This window comes from Bos mutus, chromosome 3 (genome assembly GCF_027580195.1).
Source record: "Bos mutus isolate GX-2022 chromosome 3, NWIPB_WYAK_1.1, whole genome shotgun sequence".
NCBI lineage: Eukaryota > Metazoa > Chordata > Mammalia > Artiodactyla > Bovidae > Bos > Bos mutus.
Genome location: NC_091619.1, coordinates 14,280,629 through 14,305,103, shown reverse-complemented (window position 1 = coordinate 14,305,103; position 24,475 = coordinate 14,280,629). Strand labels below are relative to the sequence as shown.

At 47.1% G+C, this 24,475-nt stretch overlaps 2 protein-coding genes across 3 annotated transcripts; one reads left to right on the top strand and one right to left on the bottom strand.

Annotated features, from left to right (window-relative positions):
* Nucleotides 1–467: 467 nt before the first annotated feature.
* Nucleotides 468–16,877, bottom strand: PGLYRP4 (peptidoglycan recognition protein 4). Of its 2 annotated transcripts, none has more exons than XM_005909573.2 (8): nucleotides 16,829–16,877; nucleotides 15,817–15,924; nucleotides 14,855–15,053; nucleotides 13,347–13,465; nucleotides 11,470–11,622; nucleotides 7,714–7,912; nucleotides 1,800–1,918; nucleotides 468–646 (listed from the first exon to the last, which is right to left on the bottom strand). In XM_005909573.2, exons 1-8 carry the CDS (start codon nucleotides 16,875–16,877, stop codon nucleotides 468–470), a joined length of 1,125 nt encoding a protein of 374 aa, XP_005909635.2. The 2 variants fall into 2 exon arrangements, with proteins under 2 accessions (XP_005909635.2, XP_005909636.2); XM_005909574.2 differs by having other exon boundaries at nucleotides 14,855–15,066; nucleotides 15,836–15,924.
* A 3,395-nt stretch (nucleotides 16,878–20,272) lies between these two features.
* On the top strand, nucleotides 20,273–21,869 carry LOC102272431 (nucleosome assembly protein 1-like 1). The gene has a single exon (XM_005909572.2). It carries the CDS (start codon nucleotides 20,395–20,397, stop codon nucleotides 21,568–21,570), a length of 1,176 nt encoding a protein of 391 aa, XP_005909634.2. The 5' UTR covers nucleotides 20,273–20,394; the 3' UTR covers nucleotides 21,571–21,869.
* Nucleotides 21,870–24,475: the final 2,606 nt, after the last annotated feature.

Here is a 24,475-nt window from a genome sequence, read left to right as displayed (position 1 = left end):
TCTATAAACAATTACTGCCCTGAAATAAGGGCTGCATTCAGATTCGGGCAAGGCAGCGTGTGAACAGAGAGGAGGGGCTGGGACATTGACCTGGGTCACACTTCATGAAGCTGGGGGCTGCCAGGCAGACGGCAGGGGAAGGCACACCAGGAGAGGGGTGTGCACCAGGGCACAAGAAAGCTCACCTGGCTGAAGACACAGGTGGCAGGGAGAGGAAGGTGAGAAAAGAGGAAGACTGGCCCAGGCTCAGAGGGCTGGGAACATCCAACCACAGGGTTTAAGGGGCTCTGGGAGATGCTGGCAGGAAATGATCATACTAACCTGAGGCAGGAGGGACAGGATGCGGCTGGCAAGGAGAGGATACAGGTGTTGAATCAGAATGGAGAGGAAGGGGAGGACCAGCAGGTGGGGTTGGGGAAGGGGATGGGGGTGGGGACGGGAATGGTCTTGGGCAGAAAAGGGGCTCCCTAGTGTCTGAAATGAGGCCAAGTCTTAATGATGTTGTACAAAGCCCGCCCAGGAGACAGAACGTTGGTCACATCACTGTGCCCCACCAGCAGGTAGTCGGGGACCAGGTGCCCCTTGACCACGGAACACCGGATCAGGTTCTGGGCTGCCTCCAGCGCTGCGGCATTGGGCGGGGAACCTGCAAAACACAGCAGACTCATCAGTTATAGGATTCCCAAGCTTGTTCCAGGGCAGGACACACTCCCAGATCCCCTAACCCACCTTTACCACCAAACTGGTACATTTCACCTTGCAGACAGATAGAAACCAAGTCAAGACTTTAGATTCCTCAGCATCAAAGTTCTTCCTGAGCCTCAAGAGCAGAGCCTGAGATACAATATGCAATCATTCTGGGGCTGTACAAAGCCTTTAGCCTGGTAGTTCTACAGGGGACAGTCTAACCCCCCAGGGGACCTTTGGCAATTTCTAGAAACACTTTTGGTTGTCACAGTGAGGGGGATGTTGTAGGTATCCAGTAGTTAGAGGCCAGGGATGTTGCTAAGTACGCTACAGTGCACAGGGCAGCCCCAATGAATTATCTGACCTGAAATGTTGATAATGCTGTGGTTGAGCAACCCTGCATTAGCCATGGAGTGTTTTCTTCACCTTCACATTCCCAGCATCATCCCCAGGCATATTCCTGGCTCACCCCTTCCCCTATCCAACGCCCGATTTAGTATTAGCCCCCAGGGACATAGCCTTCTCTTCCCAGAGATTCCACAAAAGGCCCCTGAGCTTAAACAGACTCTGATCAAATCTCTGAGCAATGGCAATTCTCAGCGTGCACTCTGGATGCAGATACGGGGCTCGTCTGTGTGTTTGGCAAATAAGGCAAGTGTCCACATGTGGATGTCATGGTAAAAATTTATCAGAAACATACACAAAAATCTTCTTTCCTTGTCTAATGTGTCTTGGATATCAGAAGAGAGAGGCATTTACTTGGGTGTGAAAGATGTAAATTTAGGGTGGAATTCTGTCTCAGAGGCCACCTCTCACACTGAACTTAGTTCAACATCAGATCTGAGGCGGGCAAGTCCAGCACTGCTTGCTGCTGCTGCTACTGCTAAGTCGCTTCAGTCGTGTCCGACTCTGTGCGACCCCAGAGATGGTAGCCCACCAGGCTCCTCCGTCCCTGGGATTCTCCAGGCAAGAACACTGGAGTGGGTTGCCATTTAAATCCAGCACACACAGCCACTAAAATGATACCTGTGTCTGACACCACTGTCTTTCATGCCAGATGCTTTCCCTCAAATACCACACAATGACCACTACTGCCATAAGCATCCACTTACCAGAGAAGGTGCCCATAAAGGCGAGGCCCAGGGCAATGTCATTGTAGCCAGAGGTGTGGGAACCTTGGACACTCCAGCCTACTCCTTCATAGATGATGCCATCCTGGCCCACAAGGAAGCTAGAGGACAGCCAGGGGAGATGGAGAAGGGCATGAAAGAGAGGCACTCTGAGACTGTTCCATTCATTCATTCATTCTTGTCTACTCATCAGACATTGATTAGCTTATCAAGTTTTAAACACTGTAACAAAAAAGGAGTCCTTGCCAGTGTCATGCTGGTCAGCCAGCTCTCATGGGCATTGATCTCCCACCATGGTTGATCTCAGCCTACCAATGATTTGACAAAAGTCTTAACAACAATCCTCTCTCATGAGCCCATGGGCCTCAGCACAGCACCACTGTCGCAGGTAGCTCACAGACTAGGAAGAGTGACAGCTTTCAACCCCTGCAGCCCTACCTCACCAGTGAAACTGCTGCCCCCAGATGACCTACACCTCCCCTCGACTAAGGTCACACAAAGAACACTTCCCCAACCTTGCCTTCCCTGGCCTCTCTGTTCAGGAGGTCCTGCCAATCCCTGCCTCTTCAAACACTCTTAGTTTCCATCACACCACACTCTCCCAGTTGCTTCTTCTCTGGCTGCTCCTCATCATCTCATCTTCCTGTGTCCTTCCCTGCACCTAGGGGGTTCCTTGGGATGCAGCCTTAACCCCCCTCTTCTCACTTGACACACTGTCCCAGGACTAACCCATCTACTTCCTTGGCTTCAGCTGCCATCCGGAAAGACCATGAACCCACACCTGGACCCACCTACTCCCCTTGCTGGGCTCCTGATCTTGGTGAGAAATCCCACCATTCCCTCCTCCTACTGGGAATAATTCTGCATAGCAGGGCCCAGCAAAACACATCCTGATGGGCAACAGATGTTGGAGGAAAAGTTTCCTCCTGTCTTGAAAACGGTGTTACTACCAGGGATTGGAGAGAGGAGAGGCAGTCAGCCCAGGAGTACATATCAAGCAGTGGTAAACCCATCTAAGGCAGGGTCCCTGCACATAGCTGTTCTGGGCTTGGGGACAAGTAAGGACTAAAATCCAGCTCCACTAGGGCTCCTTTGATTCACATGCACAAATATGCCATCTGGGTTACTAGAGACCCACCCTAAGATTTAAAATTCTGTGCAGTTGTTTCTGATAGGACTTGTTGTTGTTTTTCAGATGCTAAGTCCAAGATATTAGATAGTATCTAACCCCAAACATCTTATCTTCAGTCTCTGAAAGCATCCTTCAAAAAGTCTCCACTCTTCTGTTAGGTCAGTGTGTTCTTTATAAAAGGATTATAGACTTTGCCGTTAGAGAAATCCAAAGGTACTGTCTGGACAGGAGAACACTTCCCCGACCTTGCCTTCCCTCACCTTTCTGTTCCAGAAAGAAACAAAATGGAGTCACTCAGTCGTGTCCGACTCTTTGTGACCCCATGGACTGTAGCCTACCACGCTACTCCATCCATGGGATTTTCCAGGCAATAGTACTGGAGTGGGCTGCCATTTCCTTCTCCAGGGATCTTCCCGACCCAGGGATTGAACCTGGGTCTCCCACATTGTAGACAGATGCTTTACCATCTGAGCCACCAGGGAAGCAGCTATGCTATGCTATGCTAAGTCACTTCAGTCGTGTCTGACTCTGTGCGACCCCATAGACGGCAGCCAACCAGGCTCCCCCGTCCCTGGGATTCTCCAGGCAAGAACACTGGAGTGGGTTGCCATTTCCTTCTCCAATGCATGAAAGTGAAAAGTGAAAGTGAAGTTGCTCAGTCGTGTTCGACTCTTAGCAACCCCATGGATTGCAGCCCACCAGGCTCCTCCATCCATGGGATTTTCCAGGCAAGAGTACTGGAGTGGGGTGCCATTGCCTTCTCCGACCAGGGAAGCAGAGGTCCTGCCAATTCCCACCTCTTCAAACATTCTTAGCTTCCATTGCACCACACTCTCCCAGTTGCTTCTTCTCTGGCTGCTCCCCGTCACCTCATCTTCCTGTGTAAGGAAAGATGTCCTCCCCAAGGAGGCTGATACTTTCCAGATGCAAAGGAGAGTCTAACATGAGGGAGACAAACTTCAGGTTGGTGCTGAACTGAGAGACAGAGCCTAAGCTGAGGAGTGGGAGGTGATTATGTGAAAAAGGCATAATCTTTAGATGCTCCTTTCTACGGGTTTTACAATCTTCCCTGCATTTGATGTTCTATAGTACCTTTTCAGCAGAGCCTTGGTCTCCATCATGTCAATATCTGACCTTTCAAAAGGACACACAGTCACACTACTGTCCATAAAGGAGATAACCAACAACGACCTACTGTATAGCACAGGGAACTATACTTAATATTGTGTGGTCATAACAGACATCCTCTCCAACAACACAAGTGATGACTCTACACATGGACATCACCAGATGGTCAATACCAAAATCAGATTGATTATAGTCTTTGTAGCCAAAGACGGAAAAGCTCTATACAGTCAGCAAAAACAAGACCAGGAGCTGACTGTGGCTCACACTATGAACTCCTATTGCCAAATTCAGACTTAAATTGAAGAAAGTAGGGAAAACCACTAGAACATTCAGACATGACCTAAATCAAATCCCTTACGATTATACAGTGGAAGTGACAAATAGATTCAAGGGATTAGATTTGCTAGATAGAGTGCCTGAAGAACTATGGATGGAGGTTTGTGACACTATACAGGAGGTGGTGATCAAGACCATCCCCAAGAGAAAGAAATACAAAAAAGGTGGAATGGTTGTCTGAGGAGGCCTTACAAATAGCTGGAAAAGAAAAGAGGCTAAAGTCAAAGGAGAAAAGGAAAAATATACTCATCCAAATGCAGAGTTCCAACGAATAGCAAGGAGAGATAAGAAAGCCTTCCTCAGTGATCAGTGCAAAGAAATAGAGGAAAACAATAGAATGGGAAAGACTAGAGATCTCTTCAAGAAAATTAGAGATACCAAGGGAACAATTCATGCAAATATGGGCATAATAAAGGACAGAAATCATATGGACCTAATAGATAGCATAAGCAGAAGATATTAAGAAGAGGTGGCAAGAATACACAGAAGAACTATACCAAAAAAAAGATCTTCATGACCCAAATAACCACGATGGTGTGATCACTCACATACAGCCAGACATCCTGGAGTCAAAAATCAAGTGGGCCTTCAGTTCAGTTCAGTTCAGTCACTCAGTTATGTCCGACTCTTTGCAACCCCATGAATCACAGCACACCAGGCCTCCCTGTCCATCACCAACTCCTGGAGTTCACTCAGACTCACATCCGTCGCGTCGGTGATGCCATACAGCCATCTCATCCTCTGTCATCCCCTTCTCCTCCTGCCCCCAATCCCTCCCAGCATCAGAGTCTTTTCCAATGAGTCAACTCTTCACATGAGGTGGCCAAAGTACTGGAGTTTCAGCTTTAGCATCATTCCTTCCAAAGAACACCCAGGACTGATCTCCTTTAGAATGGACTGGTTGGATCTCCTTGCAGTCCAAGGGACTCTCAAGAGTCTTCTCCAACACCACAGTTCAAAAGCATCAATTCTTCGGCACTCAGCTTTCTTCACAGTCCAACTCTCACATCCATACATGACCACTGGAAAAAACCACAGCCTTGACTAGATGGACCTTTTTTGGCAAAGTAATGTCTCTGCTTTTGAATATGCTATCTAGGTTGGTCATAACTTTCCTTCCAAGGAGTAAGCGTCTTTTAATTTCATGGCTGCAGTCACCATCTGCAGTGATTTTGGAGCCCAAAAAAATAAAGTCTGACACTGTTTCCACTGTTTCCCCATCTATTTCCCATGAAGTGATGGGACCAGATGCCATGATTTTCATTTTCTGAATGTTGAGCTTTAAGCCAACTTTTTCCACTCTCCTCTTTCACTCTCATCAAGAGGCTTTTTATTTCCTCTTCACTTTTTGCCATAAGGGTGGTGTCATCTGCATATCTGAGGTTATTGATATGTCTCCCAGCAATCTTGATTCCAGCTTGTGCTTCCTCCAGCCCAGAGTTTCTCATGATGTACTCTGCATATAAGTTAAATAGGAAGCATCAATACGAACAAAGCCAGTGGAGGTGATGGAATTCCTGTAGAGCTATTTCAAATCTTAAAAGATGATGCTGTTAAAGTGCTGCAGTAAATATGTCAGCAAATTTGAAAAACTCAGCAGTGGCCACAGGACTGGAAAAGGTCAGTTTTCATTCCAATCCAAAAAAAGGCAATGCCAAAGAATGCTCAGACTACCACACAATTGCACACATCTCATACATTAGCAAACTGATGCTCAAAATTCCCCAAGCGAGGCTTCAACAATATGTGAACTGAGAACTTCCAGATGTTCAAGCTGGATTTATAAAAATCAGAGGAACCAGAGATCAAATTGCCAACATCTGTTGAATCACAGAAAAAGCAAGAGAGTTCCAGAAAAATATCTACTTCTGCTTCATTGACTATGCTAAAGCTTTTGACTGTGTGGATTACAACAAACTGGAAAATTCTTACAGAGATGGGAATACCAGACCACGTTGCCTGCCTCCTGAGAAATCTGTATGCAGGTCAAGAAGCAACAGTTAGAACCGGACATGAAAAAATTGACTGGTTCCAAATTGGGAAAGGAGTATATCAAGGCTGCATATTGTCGCCCTGCTTATTTAACTTAAATGCAGAGTACATCATGAAAAATGCCAGGCTGGATGAAGTATAAGCTGGAATCAAGATTGCTGGGAGAAATATCAATAGCCTCAGATATGCAGATGACACTACCATTTTGGCAGAAAGCAAACAGGAACTAAAGGGCCTCTTGATGAAAGTGAAAGAGGAGAGTGAAAAAGCTGGCTTAAAACCCAACTTTAAAAAAGCTAAGATCATGGCATCTGGTCCCATCACTTCATGGCAAATAAATGGGGAAACAATGCAAACAGTAGAGACTTTCATCAAAGCCATAGTTTTCCCAGTAGTCACGTATATTTGGGTTGGACCATAAAGAAAGCTGAGCACTGAAGAATTGATGCTTTTGAACTGTGGTGTTGGAGAAGACTCTTGAGAGTCCCTTGGACTGCAGGGAGACCAAACCAGTCAATCTTAAAGGAAATCAGTTCTGAATATTCATTGGAAGGACTGATGCTAAAGCTGAAGCTCCAATCCTTTGGCCACCCAATGTGAAGAACTGACTCATCTGAAAAGACCCTAAAGTTGGGAAAGATTGAAGGCAGGATGAGAAGGGGATGACAGAGGATAGGATGGTTGGATGACATCACCGACTCAATGGACATGAGTTTGACCAAGCTCTGGGAGTTGGTTATGGACAGGGAAGTCTGGCATGCTGCAGTCCATGGAGTCTCAAAGTGTCAGACACAACTGAGTGACTGAACTGAACTGAATAACTTATAAGGGAAAAGAATCTGAAAAAGAATATATATGTATGTATAAAACTGAATCACTTAGCTGTACACCTGAAACTAACAAAACATTATAAACAGCTATACTTCAATTAAAATAATAAAGACACACATTTTGAGAATGTGCTCAAGGGAGATGACCACCCCTTAGCTACATCCTAAATAAGGCCTACCCAGGGCTTGGTGAGGAATCCTTGAGTGAGAAGGACCACCTCTCCTATGCTGCTGCTACTGCTGCTGCTGCTAAGTCGCTTCAGTTGTGTCCGACTCTCTGCGACCCCATAGACGGCAGCCTACCAGGCTCCTCTGTCCATGGGATTTTCCAGACAAGAGTACTGGAGTGGGTTGCAATTGCCTTTTCCGCTCCTATGCTGGGCTCTCAGTAAATATTAGCTCCTCTTCTCACTCCTTTCACAGGCTCAGTATCCACCCCCATGGGAAGAGAAGCCTTCACAGCCTCAGGCACACTTACTTGTACCCAATATCACACGACTCCCATCTATCCATGAAGGAGGACTGGATATCTTGGACCAGCACATGGCATTCATCAGACTTGTTGCAGGTTCGCCCCGCGGTGTGGATAATGATGACATACTGAGCTGGCTGGTTCATCTTGGGGCAGTGGGCCTCCCTGGCATCCCAAGCAGACCGCTGGACAATAAGTGGGCAAGCTGTAGTGGGGCAAAAAATGGATGTGAGGATTTATTGTGCCTGCTCAGGTCACCCACCTCACTACTGAACATCCTGCCCACCCTCTTGGCATCCTGCCCTGACCATGACTACGGACCTGGAGAGCCCAGCAGCTCCTGGTGGCCTATCTGGGAACAGGAATTGTGTTCAAGATGCAGGAGCTAAGAATCACCAGTTACAACCCCAAAAATCAGAACCCAAAGGACAATGGGAATGTTGATCTTGAGGGGACATGGATGCTTTATCCCAAGTGCAAAGTATACTTATTTATCTGAACAACTGTCGTCTGTGTGTGTGTGTGTGTATGTGTGTGTAACAAGGTCTTTTTGGAGAAATCAATTGAATTTTCATCTGAAAACATGTCTTTAAGAATCACTTGTAACCTGTGGCGGATTCATTTTGATATTTGGCAAGACTAATACAATTATGTAAAGTTTCAAAATAAAATAAAATTAAAAAAAAAAAAAAGAATCACTTGTAGTCCACAAAACTCTGTCAGTGTAAGCAATTATTAACACTGACAGATGACACCATCCAAAGGCAGAGACCGAACTCACTCCAAGGTCTAATACAAAATTCCAATTTTCTTTAAAATTCTATTTAAGTCCAAGAAAAGGTGAATAGTGCCTATTAACTATACTGTTTGTTTAGGCCACACCATGTGGCTTGTGGGATCTAAGTTCCCTAACCAGGGATCAAACCGGGACCCCCAGGAGTGAAAGCACAGAGCCCTAACCACTGGACCACCAGGAAACGCCCTTCTAACTGTCCTGGTTTTGATGTTGCTGCTTGTTAAACTCCAAATCTGCTTTTAATCTTCCTTGAATTATGTTAAACTCTTCCTTTAAGTCAATACAAGTAATACCTTAAGCTCTTTGGTCTATTAATGCAGCTCTATTGATAATTTTTGTATTCAGAAAGGTGTGCATTTGTGCCTTGTGTTTGTATACCCTATCCCTCGCCAGGCTTTTTCCCCCTCATAGCACTTTCACCACTTCACCATGGAGCACACCAACTATCTCACTTGTTTGTGTTCTTATTGTGTTTCTCTACCATCTTGATGGAAACTTCACGAGGGCACTGCTGTTGCACGTTTGCTCTCTTGATACATCCTCAGTGACGCGCAGGTGCTCAGTAAGTAACTGATGTAGAAATGAGTGAATACACGGCGGACTATGCAGAGTGCCGTGCCTCTATCACTCTAGGAATCTGAGGGGCAAGTAGGTGACCTGGAGGGTCCCTCTCAAGGTTTGCCAGCCCTAATGTTTCAGAGAGTTGGGTGACCAGTTGCCTATCAGAGGACTCCAGTGAAAAAGACAGCTTCTTCAATAAGTGGTGCTGGGAAAACTGGACAGCTACGTGTAAAAGAATGAAATTAGAACACTTCCTAACATCATACACAAAAATAAACTCAAAATGGATTAAAGGCGTAAATGCAAGGCCAGAAGCTATAATGTTCTTAGAGGAAAACATAGACAGTACACTCTTTGACATAAATTGCAGCAAGATTCTCTCTGACCCACCTCCTAAATTAATGGAAATAAAAACAAAAACAAACAAGTGGAAACTAATAAAACTTAAAAGCTTTTGCACAACAAAGGAAACTAGACAACATGAAAAGATAAACAGCAGAATGGGAGAAAACAATTGCAAACGAAGCAACTGACAAAGGGTTCAGTTCAGTTCAGTTCAGTCGCTCACTCGTGTCTGACTCTTTGTGACCCCATGGACTGCAGCACTCCAGGCCTCCCTGTCTGTCATCAACTCCTGGAGTTTACTCAAACTCATGTCCATTGAGTTGGTGATGCCATCCAACCATCTCATCCTCTGTTGCCCCCTTCTCCTTCCGCCTTCAATCTTTCCCAGCATCAGGGTCTTTTCAAATGAGTCAGCCCTTCGCATCAGGTAGCCAAAGTATTGGAGTTTCAGCTTCAACATCAGTCCTTCCAATGAATATTTATTTCCTTTAGGATGGACTAGTTGGATTTCCTTGTAGTCCAAGGGACTCTCAAGAGTCTTTTCCAACACCACAGTTCAAAAGCATCAATTCTTCAGTGCTCAGCTTTCTTTATAGTCCAACTCTCACATCCATACATGACTGCTGGAAAAACCATAGCCTTGACTAGATGGACCTTTGTTGGCAAAGTAATGTCTCTGTTTTTTAATATGCTATCTAGGTTGGTCATAAATTTCCTTCCAAGGAGCAAGTTTCTTTTAATTTCATGGCTGCAGTCACCATCTGCAGTGATTTTGGAGCTCCAAAAAATAAAGTCTGACACTGTTTCCACTGTTTCCCCAGACAAAGGGTTAACCTCAAAAATACATAAGCAGCTCATACAGCTCAACATCAGAAAAACAAGCAACCCAATTAAAAAAAAAATGGCAGACATTTCTCCAAAGAAGACATACAGATGGGAAATAAACACATGAAAAGATGCTCACATCACTAGTTATGAGAAAAATACAAACCAAAACTCCTGTGATGTATCACTCATATCAGTCAGAATAGCCATCATCAAAGAATCTACAAACAGTAAATGCTGGAGAAGGTATGGAGAAAAGGGAACCCTGCTGCACTGTTGGTGGGAATGTAAATAGATACAGCCATTATGGAAGACAAATGGAATAGTATGCAGACTCCTTAAAAATCTAGGAATAAATCTACCATATGACCCAGAAATTCCACTACTGGGCATATACCCCAAGAAAACCACAGTTATAAAAGACACAAGTACCCTAATGTTCACTGAAGCAATATTTACAACAGCCAAGACATGGAAGCAACCTAGATGTCCATCAACAGATGAGTTTGTATTAAAAAAAAAAAAAAAGGTTGTGGTACATTTACACAATGGAATATTATTCAGCCATAACAAGGAATGAATCTGAGTCAGTAGCAGGGAGATAGATAAAGCTAGAGCTTCTTATACAGAGTGAAGTAAGTCAGAAAGACAAAAATGGGTATCATATAGTAACATATATATATGGAATCTAGAGGAATGGTACTGATGAACCTAGTAGAGAACAGACTTGTACACACAGCAGAGGACGATGAGGGTGGGACAAATTGAGAGAGTAGCATTGATATATATACACCATCATCGGTAAAACAGACAGTGGGAAGTTGCTAAATAACTCAGAGAGCCCAGCCCGGCACATTGTGATGACCTAGAGGGCTGGGGGGTGGGGAGGGATATATATAATTATGACTGATTCACATCGTCTTATGGCAGAAACCAACACAAAATTGTAAAGCAATTTTCCACCAATTAAAAAATAATTTTAAAAAAAAGAACAACTCCAGTGAGAGCCTGACTGAAAAAGTCACATCCAATGACATTTGGAAGTGAGTGGGAGTGAATGGGAGGGAGGTCCAGTAAGACTCAAGGTCTTAGGGACTTCCCTGGGGGTTCAGTGATTAACACTCTGTACTTCCAAGGAAGGCAACCTGAGTTTGATCCGTGGTCAGGGAACTAAGATCTCATATGCCTTGCAGCACTGCCAAAAAAAAAATTTTTTTTAAGACTGAAAGTCTTACCTTCCTTGAGACTTGCATTCTGCTGAGGGGACAGGCAGCTCTCGCCTTTCACAAGGAGTGGCTGAACATACACGGGTGACAGGTGGCCCTTGCAGACAGCAGAGGAGATCAAACCTTCCATGGCTGACAGGGCGGCAGGGCTAGGGCTGTGGCCTGGAAGAGAGTGATCCTTAGGAAGCCTCGATCTGGCCTGAGTTGCAGAGTTCTGTGGGGGAGGACGAGATGTCTTGCTAGCCCCCACATAGCTGATGAAGGGGGAGGAAGGGAAACAGGCTCATCCTGAGCGTCGGACAGCTTGGAACTCAAGGGTCTGTCTGGACAGAGCTTTGGTGATGAGAAAGACCTTTCCCAAAGACCCACTGAGACTTCATTCATCTGTCTCCCTGGGAAAGAGCTGGATGGCAGCCCCATGTTCACGAATGCCCCCTGGCTGCATTAGGGTTCCCATCACTAGGGCCCTTCCAGGCATGTGCCAGCCTCTCTGTCTGCCGTGACCACTGTAATCCTCACATCAAGCCTGTGAGGCAGATGCTATGATGAACCCCACTATTCACAAAGAGGAACTTGAGGTTGCCAAGAAGTACTGAGCTCAAGATCCCACAGCTCACAAGGTAACACCCAGGGGCAAAGAGTGGTCACAGAAACCAGCCAAGTTGAACATCGAGACTCCTCTGGCAAACCAGAAGCTGCCCTGGAGCAGAAATGGAAGGGATGAGCTTGTGTTCCTCTCCTTATGGCTATGTCACCTGGGTTACTTACCTCTCTGAAACTTAGGCTGTACCTACTGTAATTGTCAGAGAAAGCAATGGCACCCCACTCCAGTACTCTTGCCTGGAAAATCCATGGATGGAGGAGCCTGGTAGGCTGCAGTCCATGGGGTCACTAAGAGTCGGACATGACTGAGTGACTTCACTTTCACTTTTCACTTTCACGCATTGGAGAAGGAAATGGCAACCCACTCCAGTGTTCTTGCCTGGAGAATCCCAGGGACGGGGAAGCCTGGTGGGCTGCCGTCTCTGGGGTCGCACAGAGTCAGACACGACTGAAGCGACTTAGCAGTAGCGGCACTGTAATTGTAGTCATGAAACTTATCTGGGCCATCTCAAAAGATATTGAGAGGGGGCCATGAGAAACTAGACGTGCAGAGGCTTTGCTAAACTGTTGTTATTTAGTCGCAAAATCATGTCTGACTCTTTTGAGACCCCATGGACTGTAGCCTGCCAGGCTCCTCTGTCCATGGGATTTCCCAGGCAAGAATACTGAAATGGGCTGTCATTCCCTTCTCCAGGAGATATTCCCAACCCAGGAATTGAACCCTCATCTCCTGCATTGCAGGTGAGTTCTTTATCACTGAGTCAGCAGGGAAGCCCACTTATTAACTGAAAACATTCAGAAATTCAATGGATGTATGTTGGGATGCAGGTGGGCAGGGTGGCAGTAAGACTAGAGGACTGTGAAGGGGACTTGGGTTTGGAATCCCAACATGGCTTTTAAAAATTGCACAGAAAATCTCAGAGAGAGAGAGAGAGAGATGGAAGGAGGAAGTGGCTGGCCAGAAGCCAGGCCTGATGCTACAGAAGCATCTGAGCTAGAGAGAAGGTGTTCTAGTCTTTGATGCAAGAGTGAGAGTTGGAGCCCGGATCCTCCCAAGACCAGAGCGGGAGCAGAACTAGGGTGTGGGAGGAAGGATGGAGAGCCTTCCCTGAGGGGTGGCCAGAGGGCGAGGAGGCGGGGAGGAAGCCAGAGCAGGGGGAGGAAGACCGTTCACCAAAGTCAGGGGAGAAAATTCCAGGAGAGGGTGTGAGGAGGGTGGAGAGACAGTGTGAGACAAAGAACTAGCTAACTCTATGGAGAAGGACAGCTGGGGTGACCATTACCTTTGCTGGTGCCAAAGAAGGCGAGGCCCAGGGAAATATTGTTGTAGCCCTGGGTGTGCACACCTTGGACATTCCAGCCAACACCTTCATACACCCTGCCATCATCCCCAACCAGGAAGCTGTGGAGAGGGAAATCCAGGCTTGGTGGCTGGCCCCAGGCACACCCCTGCAAGAGGAACCCCAACCTAGCCTCCTAAGGGAGAAGGGCCAAACCAAGTTCATTAGAGGGAATTTGCATGGATTCATCCGAGACAATGGATAGACAAAGTGACTTACACTCATCCTTAGAAGGACCACTCCCACACTCCTCATCCCATCCCCAGTTCAGATGCTGGGTTTTATATAAATCATCCTGCACACGTGAAAGGGAAGGGGTCCTGGAGCTGCCACCCAGAGGCTCCCCCAGACCCAACCAAACAATGTAAGATTCTTCTCGGCCTCTACACTTCCTCAAACATGGCTCTCCTCCTGCTTCCAAAATGCTGTGTGTCTGTGATCTCCACACAGGCTGTTTGTGTGATTTCTCTCGGCTAGGGTAACCTCTTACATAGACTTCCCAGGAGGTAGCACCTCAAACAAGGATGTGGACGCAGGCAGTTTATTTGGGAAGAGACCCCAGAAGCCAGACTGAAGGGGCCAGAAGAGTGAGCCAGGAAGAACCACGACAATGTGTGAAGAATTGGGTTGGCTTCCCCATGGACACCTGGGGCTCAGCACCCCGTTCCTTGACATGTGACCTTCCAAGGAGAGAAGTACTTAAAATTGCCCCTTCAGAGGGCTGGGGACTAAGAAGTTAGCCACAAAGCCTGCCCTCCCGGGGGTTCACCGTCAGGGGCTTGGATGAAAGCGTGAAGCAGAAAAGCAGAGAGATGCAGGTGCTCTTGAGGTGGGAAGCCATTCCCACACACAGGAATCGTCCACAATGCACTGACATCAGAGGTGGGTGAGGAACTTGGTCCTGGGCACTGGGAGGGCCTGCTAGAGTGACCATCAGGGGAAGACGTGGATGCCTCGCTCAATAAGGTGAAAGCCCCAACACGCACTGTAGTGGAAGGATCAGAGGGCAAAGGGGCAATCCTGAGTCAGCTTGGGCCACATAACTTAGCAGCAGTGTGACCTTGATCCCCTTCCTTGGTCCCCCCGCCTGTAACATGGAGATGGTGACACCCACCCAGCCAACCTCACACTTTGTCAGGGGGCAAACGCACCCATGCACCCACATACGGGGAAGCCATTCCTAACCTGCGATGTGCTCTGTGAACCATTAGGAGGCGAACAGAAAGTACAGTCATCACTTAAAACTTCCTTGCTTCCTTTTAAGAGAGCTCAAAGTCAAGAACCTCACAGAAAATTTCAAAGGCTTTGGAATTTTATAGGATATTTTTTCATTGCACTCGTTATTAACCAGCTACAACCACAACCCAGAAAATGAGGGAAACAGAGAAGAGAGGGGTGAGGGAGGCATCCTTAGGAGCGCTGGGTCACACGCCCCCAGCCCAGCCTCTTACTTGTAGGCTACGTCACACCAGCCGTTGCGCACATGATGGCCCTGCAGCTCCCGCAGCCTCTGACTGCACGAGGTCTGGTTTTGACAGTCCAGCCCAGGAACGTGGTGCGTGACAAGGAAGTCCACCGGCAGGGCCAGCTGGGCACTGCAGCCAATGGCGTCTGCCCCCCACTGCTTGCGAGACACCATGGTGGAGACACCTGCAGGGGAGCCGTGCGGGTGTCACTTGGCACACCCTGCTCCACTGTTGCCACCTTGGGCCCCTGGGCCACATGCACCAGCTGAGGCCAGTTCTGCCCCGTGGTGGCTGCAGAAGAGCTGCAGGAGGAGGCCTTCTGTGGTCAGACAGGCACAGCCTCCTCTCCTTGCCTCTGTGTTTCCATTTCACTACTCACGCCAATGCAGGGACTGCGCCTGCCCAGAGCAGCCTAGGTGCTTGGCCCCCACACCTGGATGACCTTCTCTGGTTGAGGGTCCCTCCCTGCTCTGCTCCAGGAAGACTTTCATGTCACCATTGCCCCAGGGAAAGCCCCCAGGGGCCCCTCTCAGTTCCACCCCTGCGCTACTGCCCTCCATGTGCTCCAGGCTCACTGACAGTTTCTTCTGGGACTCTGCTTCTTTCGCCCTGCTCCCAGCGCTCCCGGAGGGGGGCATTTCCTCCTCAACCTGGGGGGCCCTCCAGGCAGGGCCAGTGACTCCCCTTCAGTCTGAGGACTCCCGAGGGCAAAGTGCAAGTCTCCAACCTCAGACTAGGGGGGCCTGAATGCAAAGACTGCACCTCCCCTTCCTGGGTTTCTGGCCCCTCCCAGCAGCACTCCCACTTCCCCTTTCCCCCCTCTTCCCTCCCTGCCAAGGCCTAAGACAACCCACCCAGGTGTTCCTGTGTCTCAGCCCCAACCACCCCATCCCACCATTAAGTGCCTGGTCCCAAGAGAAACCCAGCTGGTCCTCAAACCTCCTCACCACTGAGACCCCGTTTGTCTTTTTCAATGAGCTGGGAGATGTTGCCAAGCAGGTCCTGAAGTCCCTTGGACAGGTGTTTATCTTGTATTTTATCCCAGGAGGAATCACCTGTAAAGGAACATTCCATTTCGCATCAGCCCTCGGTACCAGTCCTTTGCGTGGCAGAGGCTCAGGCTCCTCTCCACAACCTTCTGCCTCCCCAGATCTCTGAGTCCTTTCAGAAAGCCCCTCTGGGGCCAGAGGACCACCTCCAGCAGTACCATGAGGCATGGTTTTCTCCAACACCAGCTCCAGGTAACCTAGGAAGTTAGTTAAACAGACAAGGGCAGGGGGTCGGAAATACTGTCCTTTTCTCATGAGCCACATACAACTGGCAAAATCAACAACAACAAAAACCACCTGGAAATGCATCCAGGCTCTTCAACACCACAGTCTTTCCTTGTAAGCATTTTGCCTAATGGAAGCAATGGGGCAGATTGTGCACAGAAGGGACTGGAGTTCCCTGCACAAATCAAGTCAGTTCCTCTGGGATTGATTTTGGGGGCATTTGCTATGCCCATGCTCCTGTGGGAGGGACTTTGGGGATTTCAACAGATTCCCACCCCGAAGGAACTTTCTCTTACTGACAACCATAAACCCCAGTCATAGGCTGACATAATATTGCAAATAGAATCATTGCCCCATTGCTCAAGTGCTAAGTCCTTCCAGTGCATTTTCCCATTCTATTCTCACGATAAATATAGATCATAACCTTATCTCAGGCTTCAGGTGGGAAAATTAAGCTTTCCAGAGGTGACTAACTTGTTTAAAATCATTGCTGGAGGCAGGGCAAGGATTTTCACCCAGGTCTACGGACTCCAAGTTCTGTGCTCTAAATGCAAAGCTGTCCTCCTCCTGCTGCTCTGGCTTTCTATCAGCCTCCTAAGGGAGAGCAGGCATTTAAAGATTTCTTGTTACGAGACTGTAGGATGATCCTTCTTAGTTACTCTCTAAGCCAATGAAGAAAACTCACCCCAGGCCCCGAGACCCAGAGTGGAGAAGACAAGAAGCCACCATAGCATCTTCACGTGATTCCAGGACACGGACAGGAGAGGCCTCAGCTCTACGAAAGACAATGATGGTTACCCCAACTGTGCTCACCCCTCAAATGGGGCACCCACCCTACTGCATGGCCCCTTCTGCCCTCCTGAAGGTTAGCACCTGAATAGGCTTCTCTGGGTCCCCAGCACACGTCAGGCGCTCATTGGATGGGGAAACACTCCCATCCTGTTTCCCTGGGCAACCAGATCTCATTGAGTGCCTACCATGTGTGAGGCCTGAGTAGACACTCGCACATGCTTTATTTAATCCTCACACCAAGCCTGCAATCTAGGGTTGCTAACCCCCACTCTTATAGAAGAGGGCTATAAGGTCCAGGGCTGAAAGTGAAAGTGAAGGTTGCTTAGTCATGTCTGACTTTTTGCGACCCCATGGACTGTAGCCCACCAGGCTCCTCTATTCATGGAATTCTCCAGGCCAGAATATTGGAGTGAGTAGCCATTCCCTTCTCCAGGAGATCTTCCCAACCTGGGCATCTAACCAAGGTCTCCTGCATTGCAAGTGGATTCTTTACCAGTTGAGCTACCAGGGACCGGGGGTAGCAGAATGGAAAAATACAAACTCACTTCGATGGGTCTAATGCAGAGAATTTCTTCCCAGCTGGGGATAGACTGCGATTGGGAAGAGGAGTGTATATAAGAGTTGGAGTGGGGGTTGGGGGGTGGTCCTATTTCCAGAGCAGAGCAAAAATCCTGATCTTTACACTCCATTTGGTAGAGTCCAGTCCTTCTGATAAGAGAGGGCTTCTCAAGAAGAAACATAGCTACACACACACACACACACACACACAGAAATACATGTGGAAATACCTGTGGGTCCCTTGCTATCCCAGCTCCACAGGTCAAGCTGCGGCCGGCTCACCCCTCATTGGCTGGCAGGGCCTCCTTTCAGGCTTGGCCTCTGGCCCTGCCCTCCTCCTCGGCCTTCACCCTCCCGGGCACTAGAGGGCACTCTCGCCCCGGGAACGGAGGCTGGGCCCTGGTTTTTCAGAGAGAAGAGCAAAGCCAGGAGCCCTAAAAAAAGGGGGAGAGGAGGAGGGCCAGGCTCTGAGCGGCTCCCTCTAACCGAGAAGAATCAAGACCAGACAGGTGCTGACAACAGGGACCCGCCCTGTGAATAATCCCAGATACCTCCTCCCTGGGAAAGGGTGCGGCTGCCCAAGGCTCCTAGGAAGCCTGGCGAACCCAGGGGTGCCTGTGGGACCTGGGGGTCACATACTGACCTCTGGGAACTTTCTGCCTGTGGGGACAGATCTGCTCCAGGAGTCTGAAGGTTCTGGATGGAGGTTGCTCCCCAACCCCCACCTCCCACCCCTTTCCATCAGCCCCACCAGCAGCGGCAGATAAAGTCGAAAAGTGTATCCCAGAAGGTGACGTGCATATGTGCTTATCGCTAGAACTGATTCCCACTCTGTGGCCAAGGGGCCCATTCACCCACCACCCACACCTCAGCATCAGACTGTCACCCACCCAAAAAGCCTCCCACAAGCCAAGACACTCCAGCCCCTCAGCCGCTGTCAGCCCAAAGCCACAGTTATCACCTCACATGTTTCACGTTTACTTACAGTCTGAGGCTCTGGTGTTGGGAGCCCTTGAGTCTTCGTGGAGGAAACTTCACGTGACACCTTGTGTGCATGCCATAGGACATGTGTCTCCATGGGGACCTGCAGGAGCTCCCTCCGCTCCATGGGTGGAGCAGCCTCCTGAGACCACTGAATGGACCCTTTTGAGGAAACACCTCAAATCTGGACAGGTTGTCCCGAGTGAAGCTATGGAGTCACCCTGAGGCCTGGGGTCCCCAGAAAACCTCCCTCAGAGGGGCCCCTTGAATACCTTGGTTCCATCTACTGTTCTCCCTTGTGGACCCACAAAGGCCCAGGGCTGTGAAGAAGGGCTCTGGGGCAGCAGAGTGGGGCGTTTCTGGTCTCATCTTGGGCCACCGGAGCAAGTGGCAGCAGCCCCAGAGATACTCGAGGGGGAGGGAGACCTGCAGCCTGGGGACTGACACTGCAGGGCCTGGGGCTTTCCTGAACCTGTGGACTGTCTCCCAGGCCTCCACCTCCCAGGCCTGACCCACAGTGAAGCTCTCAGAGAGGAGGCCTGTGGCCCCCAGAGCATCAGGTTAGGGAGAGGAGAATGGTTCCATTCTGCAGACGGGTTTGGGAGGTGGGAACCCTGAGGAGAGACTGGGTGGGTGGTGGCTGCCTGAGAGAGGAGGGCGAGCAGGTGAGCCCAGGTCCATCCTGAGACCAGAAAATTCTTGGAGACTAACAGGCTGAGGGGCTCCCTGAGGGAAAAACCCTGTTCTGAACAGAGGGTGTCAGGAGGGGGAAGAGAGCAGAGTGGGCTGCTGCTGCTGCTGCTAAGTCGCTTTAGTCATGTCCGACTCTGTGCGACCCCAGAGACGGCAGCCCGCCCGTCCCTGGGATTCTCCAGGCAAGAACACTGGGGTCTCACAGAGTCGGACAAGACTGAAGTGACTTAGCAGCAGCAGCAGCAGCCCACTCCGCTCTCTTCCCCTCCTGACACCCGCTTAGGACCAAAATCCTACCTGGCCTGCTAAGTTGACCAGCCCCACCCTGGTCGTCTCCCCCTTTCTCACCCTCCTTGGCTACCTTGCTGAGGGTCCTTGTCTCACTCCTCACCTGGGCCAGGAGGCCCCACATCCAGCCTGGCTTCTTCCAAGAGACCTTCTGTGGAAAAGAAGGAAGGAAAAAGAAAAGCAGACAGATAACACAGGCTGCTTCAAGTAACGTATTGCCTGAGACAGTGGTTCTCGAAGAACGTTCCAAGGAACCTGGGGGTTCCCAAGACCCTGCAGGGGCTCCATGAGGTCATGACTATTTCCAGTCATGATATAACATTGCAGTCCATGATAATACACCCTGAACCACCCACCACAAGAAGCCTCCCACCAACCAAGTATCCCCAGATCCTCCCCTTCCTCGCTGCACTGATATTTACCCCAGTGACCCTAGAACAACAGTGGGTCAGACTCTTCGTACGTTAGCGGGCACCAGGGAAGCGGCAGCACACTGCACTAGCAGCCCCTGCGTTCCTCATGCTGTATTCTTTCCAAATGAAAATGTGAAGCGACGGAAGCTATTCATTTCATTCGATCTCAACCATGATCGTCTCAAGGAAAAGCACTTGCGTGATTGAAGAGTAAGTTGAACTAGCCACTTTTTTCATAGAAACACAATTTTTACTTGAAAGGACAAATAACAGCTCAATTATGGATACTCACGCTACAGTATATAATGCAGACATCTATCTTGAAAATGAATAGAGTTAAACTTTTACTTCAAGGAAAACCAGTAGGATGTGTTAGTGTAATAAAACTGGAACTTTCCCTTTTTTTAGCGCCATCTGCTCGCGGCGCCGCCTCCTGCTCCTCCCGCCGCCGCCCTGAGTCACTGCCGGCGCAGCTCGGGCCGCTCGGCTCCCCGCGCTCGCCACCGATATTTGGCATTTGTACAACATGGCAGACATCGACAACAAAGAACAGTCTGAACTTGATCAAGATTTGGATGATGTTGAAGAAGTAGAAGAAGAAGAAACTGGTGAAGAAACAAAAATCAAAGCGCGTCAGCTGACTGTTCAGATGATGCAAAATCCTCAGATTCTTGCAGCCCTTCAAGAAAGACTTGATGGTCTGGTAGAAACACCAACTGGATACATTGAAAGCTTGCCTAGGGTAGTTAAAAGACGAGTGAATGCTCTCAAAAACCTTCAAGTTAAATGTGTACAAATAGAAGCCAAATTCTATGAGGAAGTTCATGATCTTGAAAGAAAGTATGCTGTTCTTTATCAGCCTCTGTTTGATAAGCGATTTGAGATCATTAATGCCATTTATGAACCTACAGAAGAAGAGTGTGAATGGAAACCAGATGAGGAAGATGAAATTTCTGAGGAGCTAAAAGAAAAGGCCAAGGTTGAAGATGAGAAAAAGGATGAAGAAAAAGAAGATCCCAAGGGAATTCCTGAGTTTTGGTTGACCGTTTTTAAGAATGTTGACTTGCTCAGTGATATGGTTCAGGAACATGATGAGCCTATTCTGAAGCACTTGAAAGATACTAAAGTGAAGTTCTCAGATGCTGGTCAGCCTATGAGTTTTGTCTTAGAATTTCACTTTGAACCCAATGAATATTTCACAAATGAAGTGTTGACAAAGACATATAGGATGAGGTCAGAACCAGATGATTCTGATCCCTTTTCTTTTGATGGACCAGAAATTATGGGTTGTACAGGGTGCCAGATAGATTGGAAAAAAGGGAAGAATGTCACTTTGAAAACGATTAAGAAGAAGCAGAAACACAAGGGACGTGGGACAGTTCGTACTGTGACCAAAACAGTTTCTAATGACTCTTTCTTTAATTTTTTTGCCCCTCCTGAAGTTCCTGAGAGTGGAGATCTGGATGATGATTCTGAAGCTATCCTCGCTGCAGACTTTGAAATTGGTCACTTTTTACGTGAGCGTATAATCCCAAGATCAGTGTTATACTTTACTGGAGAAGCTATTGAAGACGATGACGATGATTACGATGAAGAAGGTGAAGAAGCGGATGAGGAAGGAGAAGAAGAAGGAGATGAGGAAAATGATCCTGACTATGACCCAAAGAAGGATCAAAACCCAGCAGAGTGCAAGCAGCAGTGAAGCAGGATGTATGAGGCCTGAGGATAACCTGCACTGTAATAGCCTAAACACAGCTATTATTTACTTACAGCCTTATGTTTTTGTATTTTCTTGGTAGACTCAGAAGTTTTTTTTAAAGGAAAGGAACTGATATTTTAAAGACCAAATTTGTCCTAATTAGCATTTTAACTAGTTTTTCTGCCAGCTGCATCGAGTGCACAGAATCTCTCATGCATGTTTGTCTGTTGCTATATAGTTTGGTTCTTCTTGGAGTATTTTTATCATGTAACTGTTAGATTAAAGCTATGAAAATGAACAGAACTGTGAAATGAACCAGATTTTTTTGTCTTGCTAAGTTTTTTCCTGAAGAACCAAAGTATTTTTCAGCTGGTTGAATGGGTTTAAGTTTGCTTGCAAGAGCTGTGCCTTTCATTACTTTGTTACAGAAATACAATGACTTGCATTAAGACGATTCATCGTTCAAAAAGCAAAGCTTGTCAAGACAAGTATATGGTTAAGAATTTCCAGTAGGCCTACACCTGATAACTTAGATTAACAGGTTTTTGTATGTCAGGTGACACCATTTACTATAAGAAAAGCTTATTAACTAATAGTATGGTTATTGGTTATCTTAGGGAGGTGAATAAAACCTAGTATTTTCAGAAAAAATAAATAAAATAAAATAAAACTGGAACTTTCGAGCAAAAATTAGAATTTGAAAAATTTGGCTCTGCTACCATGAGTTTGACAGTCTCTCAAAACGTAAAGATTTTCTTGATGAGATCAGTGGTTTTATCAATAAATGTGATTTTTACATATGTCTATATATTAGATAATGAAATGTGCCAGCATTTGGAAGATGTGGATAACCCAGTGAATCAATCTTTTCCAAGTGACCAGTATATTAAGTTACAGAGTCATAGGAGACCTATTTATTTTTTTTATTTTATTTTTTAACTTTACAATATTGTATTTGTTTTGCCATATATCAAAATGAATCCACCACAGGTATACACGTGTTCCCCATCCTGAACCCTCCTCCCTCCTCCCTCCCCATACCATCCCTCTGGGTCGTCCCAGTGCACCAGCCCCAAGCATCCAGTGTCTTGCATTGAACCTGGACTGGCGACTCGTTTCATATATGGTATTATACATGTTTCAATGCCATTCTCCCAAATCATCCCACCCTCTCCCTCCCCCACAGAGTCCAAAAGACTGTTCTATACATCAGTGTCTCTTTTGCTGAGGAGACCTATTTATATTTCGTGATAGACCAACGAATTCTAATGTAACAAAGAATTGATTAATATGGTCTGAGATTCTAGGACAACCCTTTCAAAACTTCCACTTGTTGAGTTTTGGTGAATTATCAAAGAAGAATATTCACAACAAATTTTATTGTAATTATTTATATAAGTGTAGGCTCAGTCATATCTGACTCTTTGCGACCCTATGGACTATAGCCTGCCAGGCTCCTCTGTCCATGGGATTTTCCAGGCAAGAATACTGGAGTGGTTTGCCATTTCAGCAACAACTTTTAAAGACTATTAATATATTCTCCTCTTTCCAACTACTTATCTGTGTGAGGCTCAATTGTCTTCAAATCTTCAAACAAAAAAACAAATACCGTATATTAACACATATATATGGAACCTAGAAAGATGATGCTGATGAACCTAATTACAGGGCAGCAATGGAGATGCAGACGCAGAGAGCAGACCTATGGACATGGGGTGGGTTGGGGTGGGGAGGAAGTAGAGGGTGTATGGATGTATGGAGATGTATGGAGAGAGAAGCATGGAAGTGTACATGACCATATGTAAAATAGATAGCCAGTGGGAATTTGCTGTATGACTCAGGGAACTCAAACCAGGGCTCTGTAACCACCTAGAGGCCTGGGATGGGGAAGGAGGTGGGAGGGAGGTTCAAGACAGAGGGGGCATATATATACCTATGGCTAATTCATGTTGATATATGGCAGAGACCAATACAATATCGTAAAGCAACTATCCCTCAATTAAAAATAAATTTTAAAAAAGAAAAAGAAAACAACACATATAACAAACTGATTACAGAAGTAGGAAAGTCCTTTTGTCTTCATATAAGCCATGCATTAAAGAGGTGTGCAAAAATGCAACAAAAGATATCATTTTTCTCACTAGCCTTTTTTTGAAAATATAATTATGTCTCACTTTAAAAATATGTTACTAGATAATGGGCTTACTGATACTATTTTAAGTGAATTAATAAGTATTTTAAATTGTATAGTATTGTATATACTAGTAGATGTAACCCATATAAACAAAAACTCTTAGATACTCAATAATCTGTCAAGTGTCAAAGGGCCTTGAAAACCGAAAGGTTAAGAATCAGGGCCCAAGAAATGCAGCAGGCTGTCCTGACACAGATAGGCCACAAGGAGGCAGCACGAACTCTGATCATCCCAGGCTACCTACCGTTCACCCGCGGAATCTCCTTCATCTCCATATCTTCTTCACCCCTCCCCACTTCCTTGTTTTCCTTCTCTGCATTTTCCCGAGCTGCACAACTTCTTAATTACAGGAAATGATCATCTTCTCAGCGTAGTTTCTATCAAAGCCATGTCAGTCACATATTACTCTGCAACCGTTTATCAGATGCCTCTCAGATGACGTTAATCTTCCAGGGATGAGTAAAAGGAGTTAATAAGCTAGTGAGGGAGAGGGACCCCAAGGCCAGCCATTAGAACGCCAACGTGGTGATAATGTGACAGCTCTTTATTTCCTGTTTCAGAGGGATTCCCGCAAGGCAGAGGAGGTCAACAGGGACACGCTGAGATATTCATCAGGAATTTCTGGAAGGCTCTGGAACTTCAGGGACGCACTGAGAACAAAAACCAGGTTCCACAAGAGATAGGAGAGAAGGACTGGAAAAACGGGAGCCAGGG

What these genes read in the sequence shown, in the direction of transcription:
- PGLYRP4 (XM_005909573.2), bottom strand. Translation starts at nt 16,877, where the DNA reads ATGCTATGGTGGCTTCTTGTCTTCTCCACTCTGGGTCTCGGGGCCTGG. An exon ending in GAATGCAAGTCTCAAGGAAG is followed by an intron (nt 7,913 to 11,469) that starts GTAAGACTTTCA and finishes GCCCCACTACAG; the next exon opens with CTTGCCCACTTATTGTCCAG. An exon ending in CTTTATGGGCACCTTCTCTG is followed by an intron (nt 647 to 1,799) that starts GTAAGTGGATGC and finishes TGTGTTTTGCAG; the next exon opens with GTTCCCCGCCCAATGCCGCA.
- LOC102272431 (XM_005909572.2), top strand. Translation starts at nt 20,395, where the DNA reads ATGGCAGACATCGACAACAAAGAACAGTCTGAACTTGATCAAGATTTG.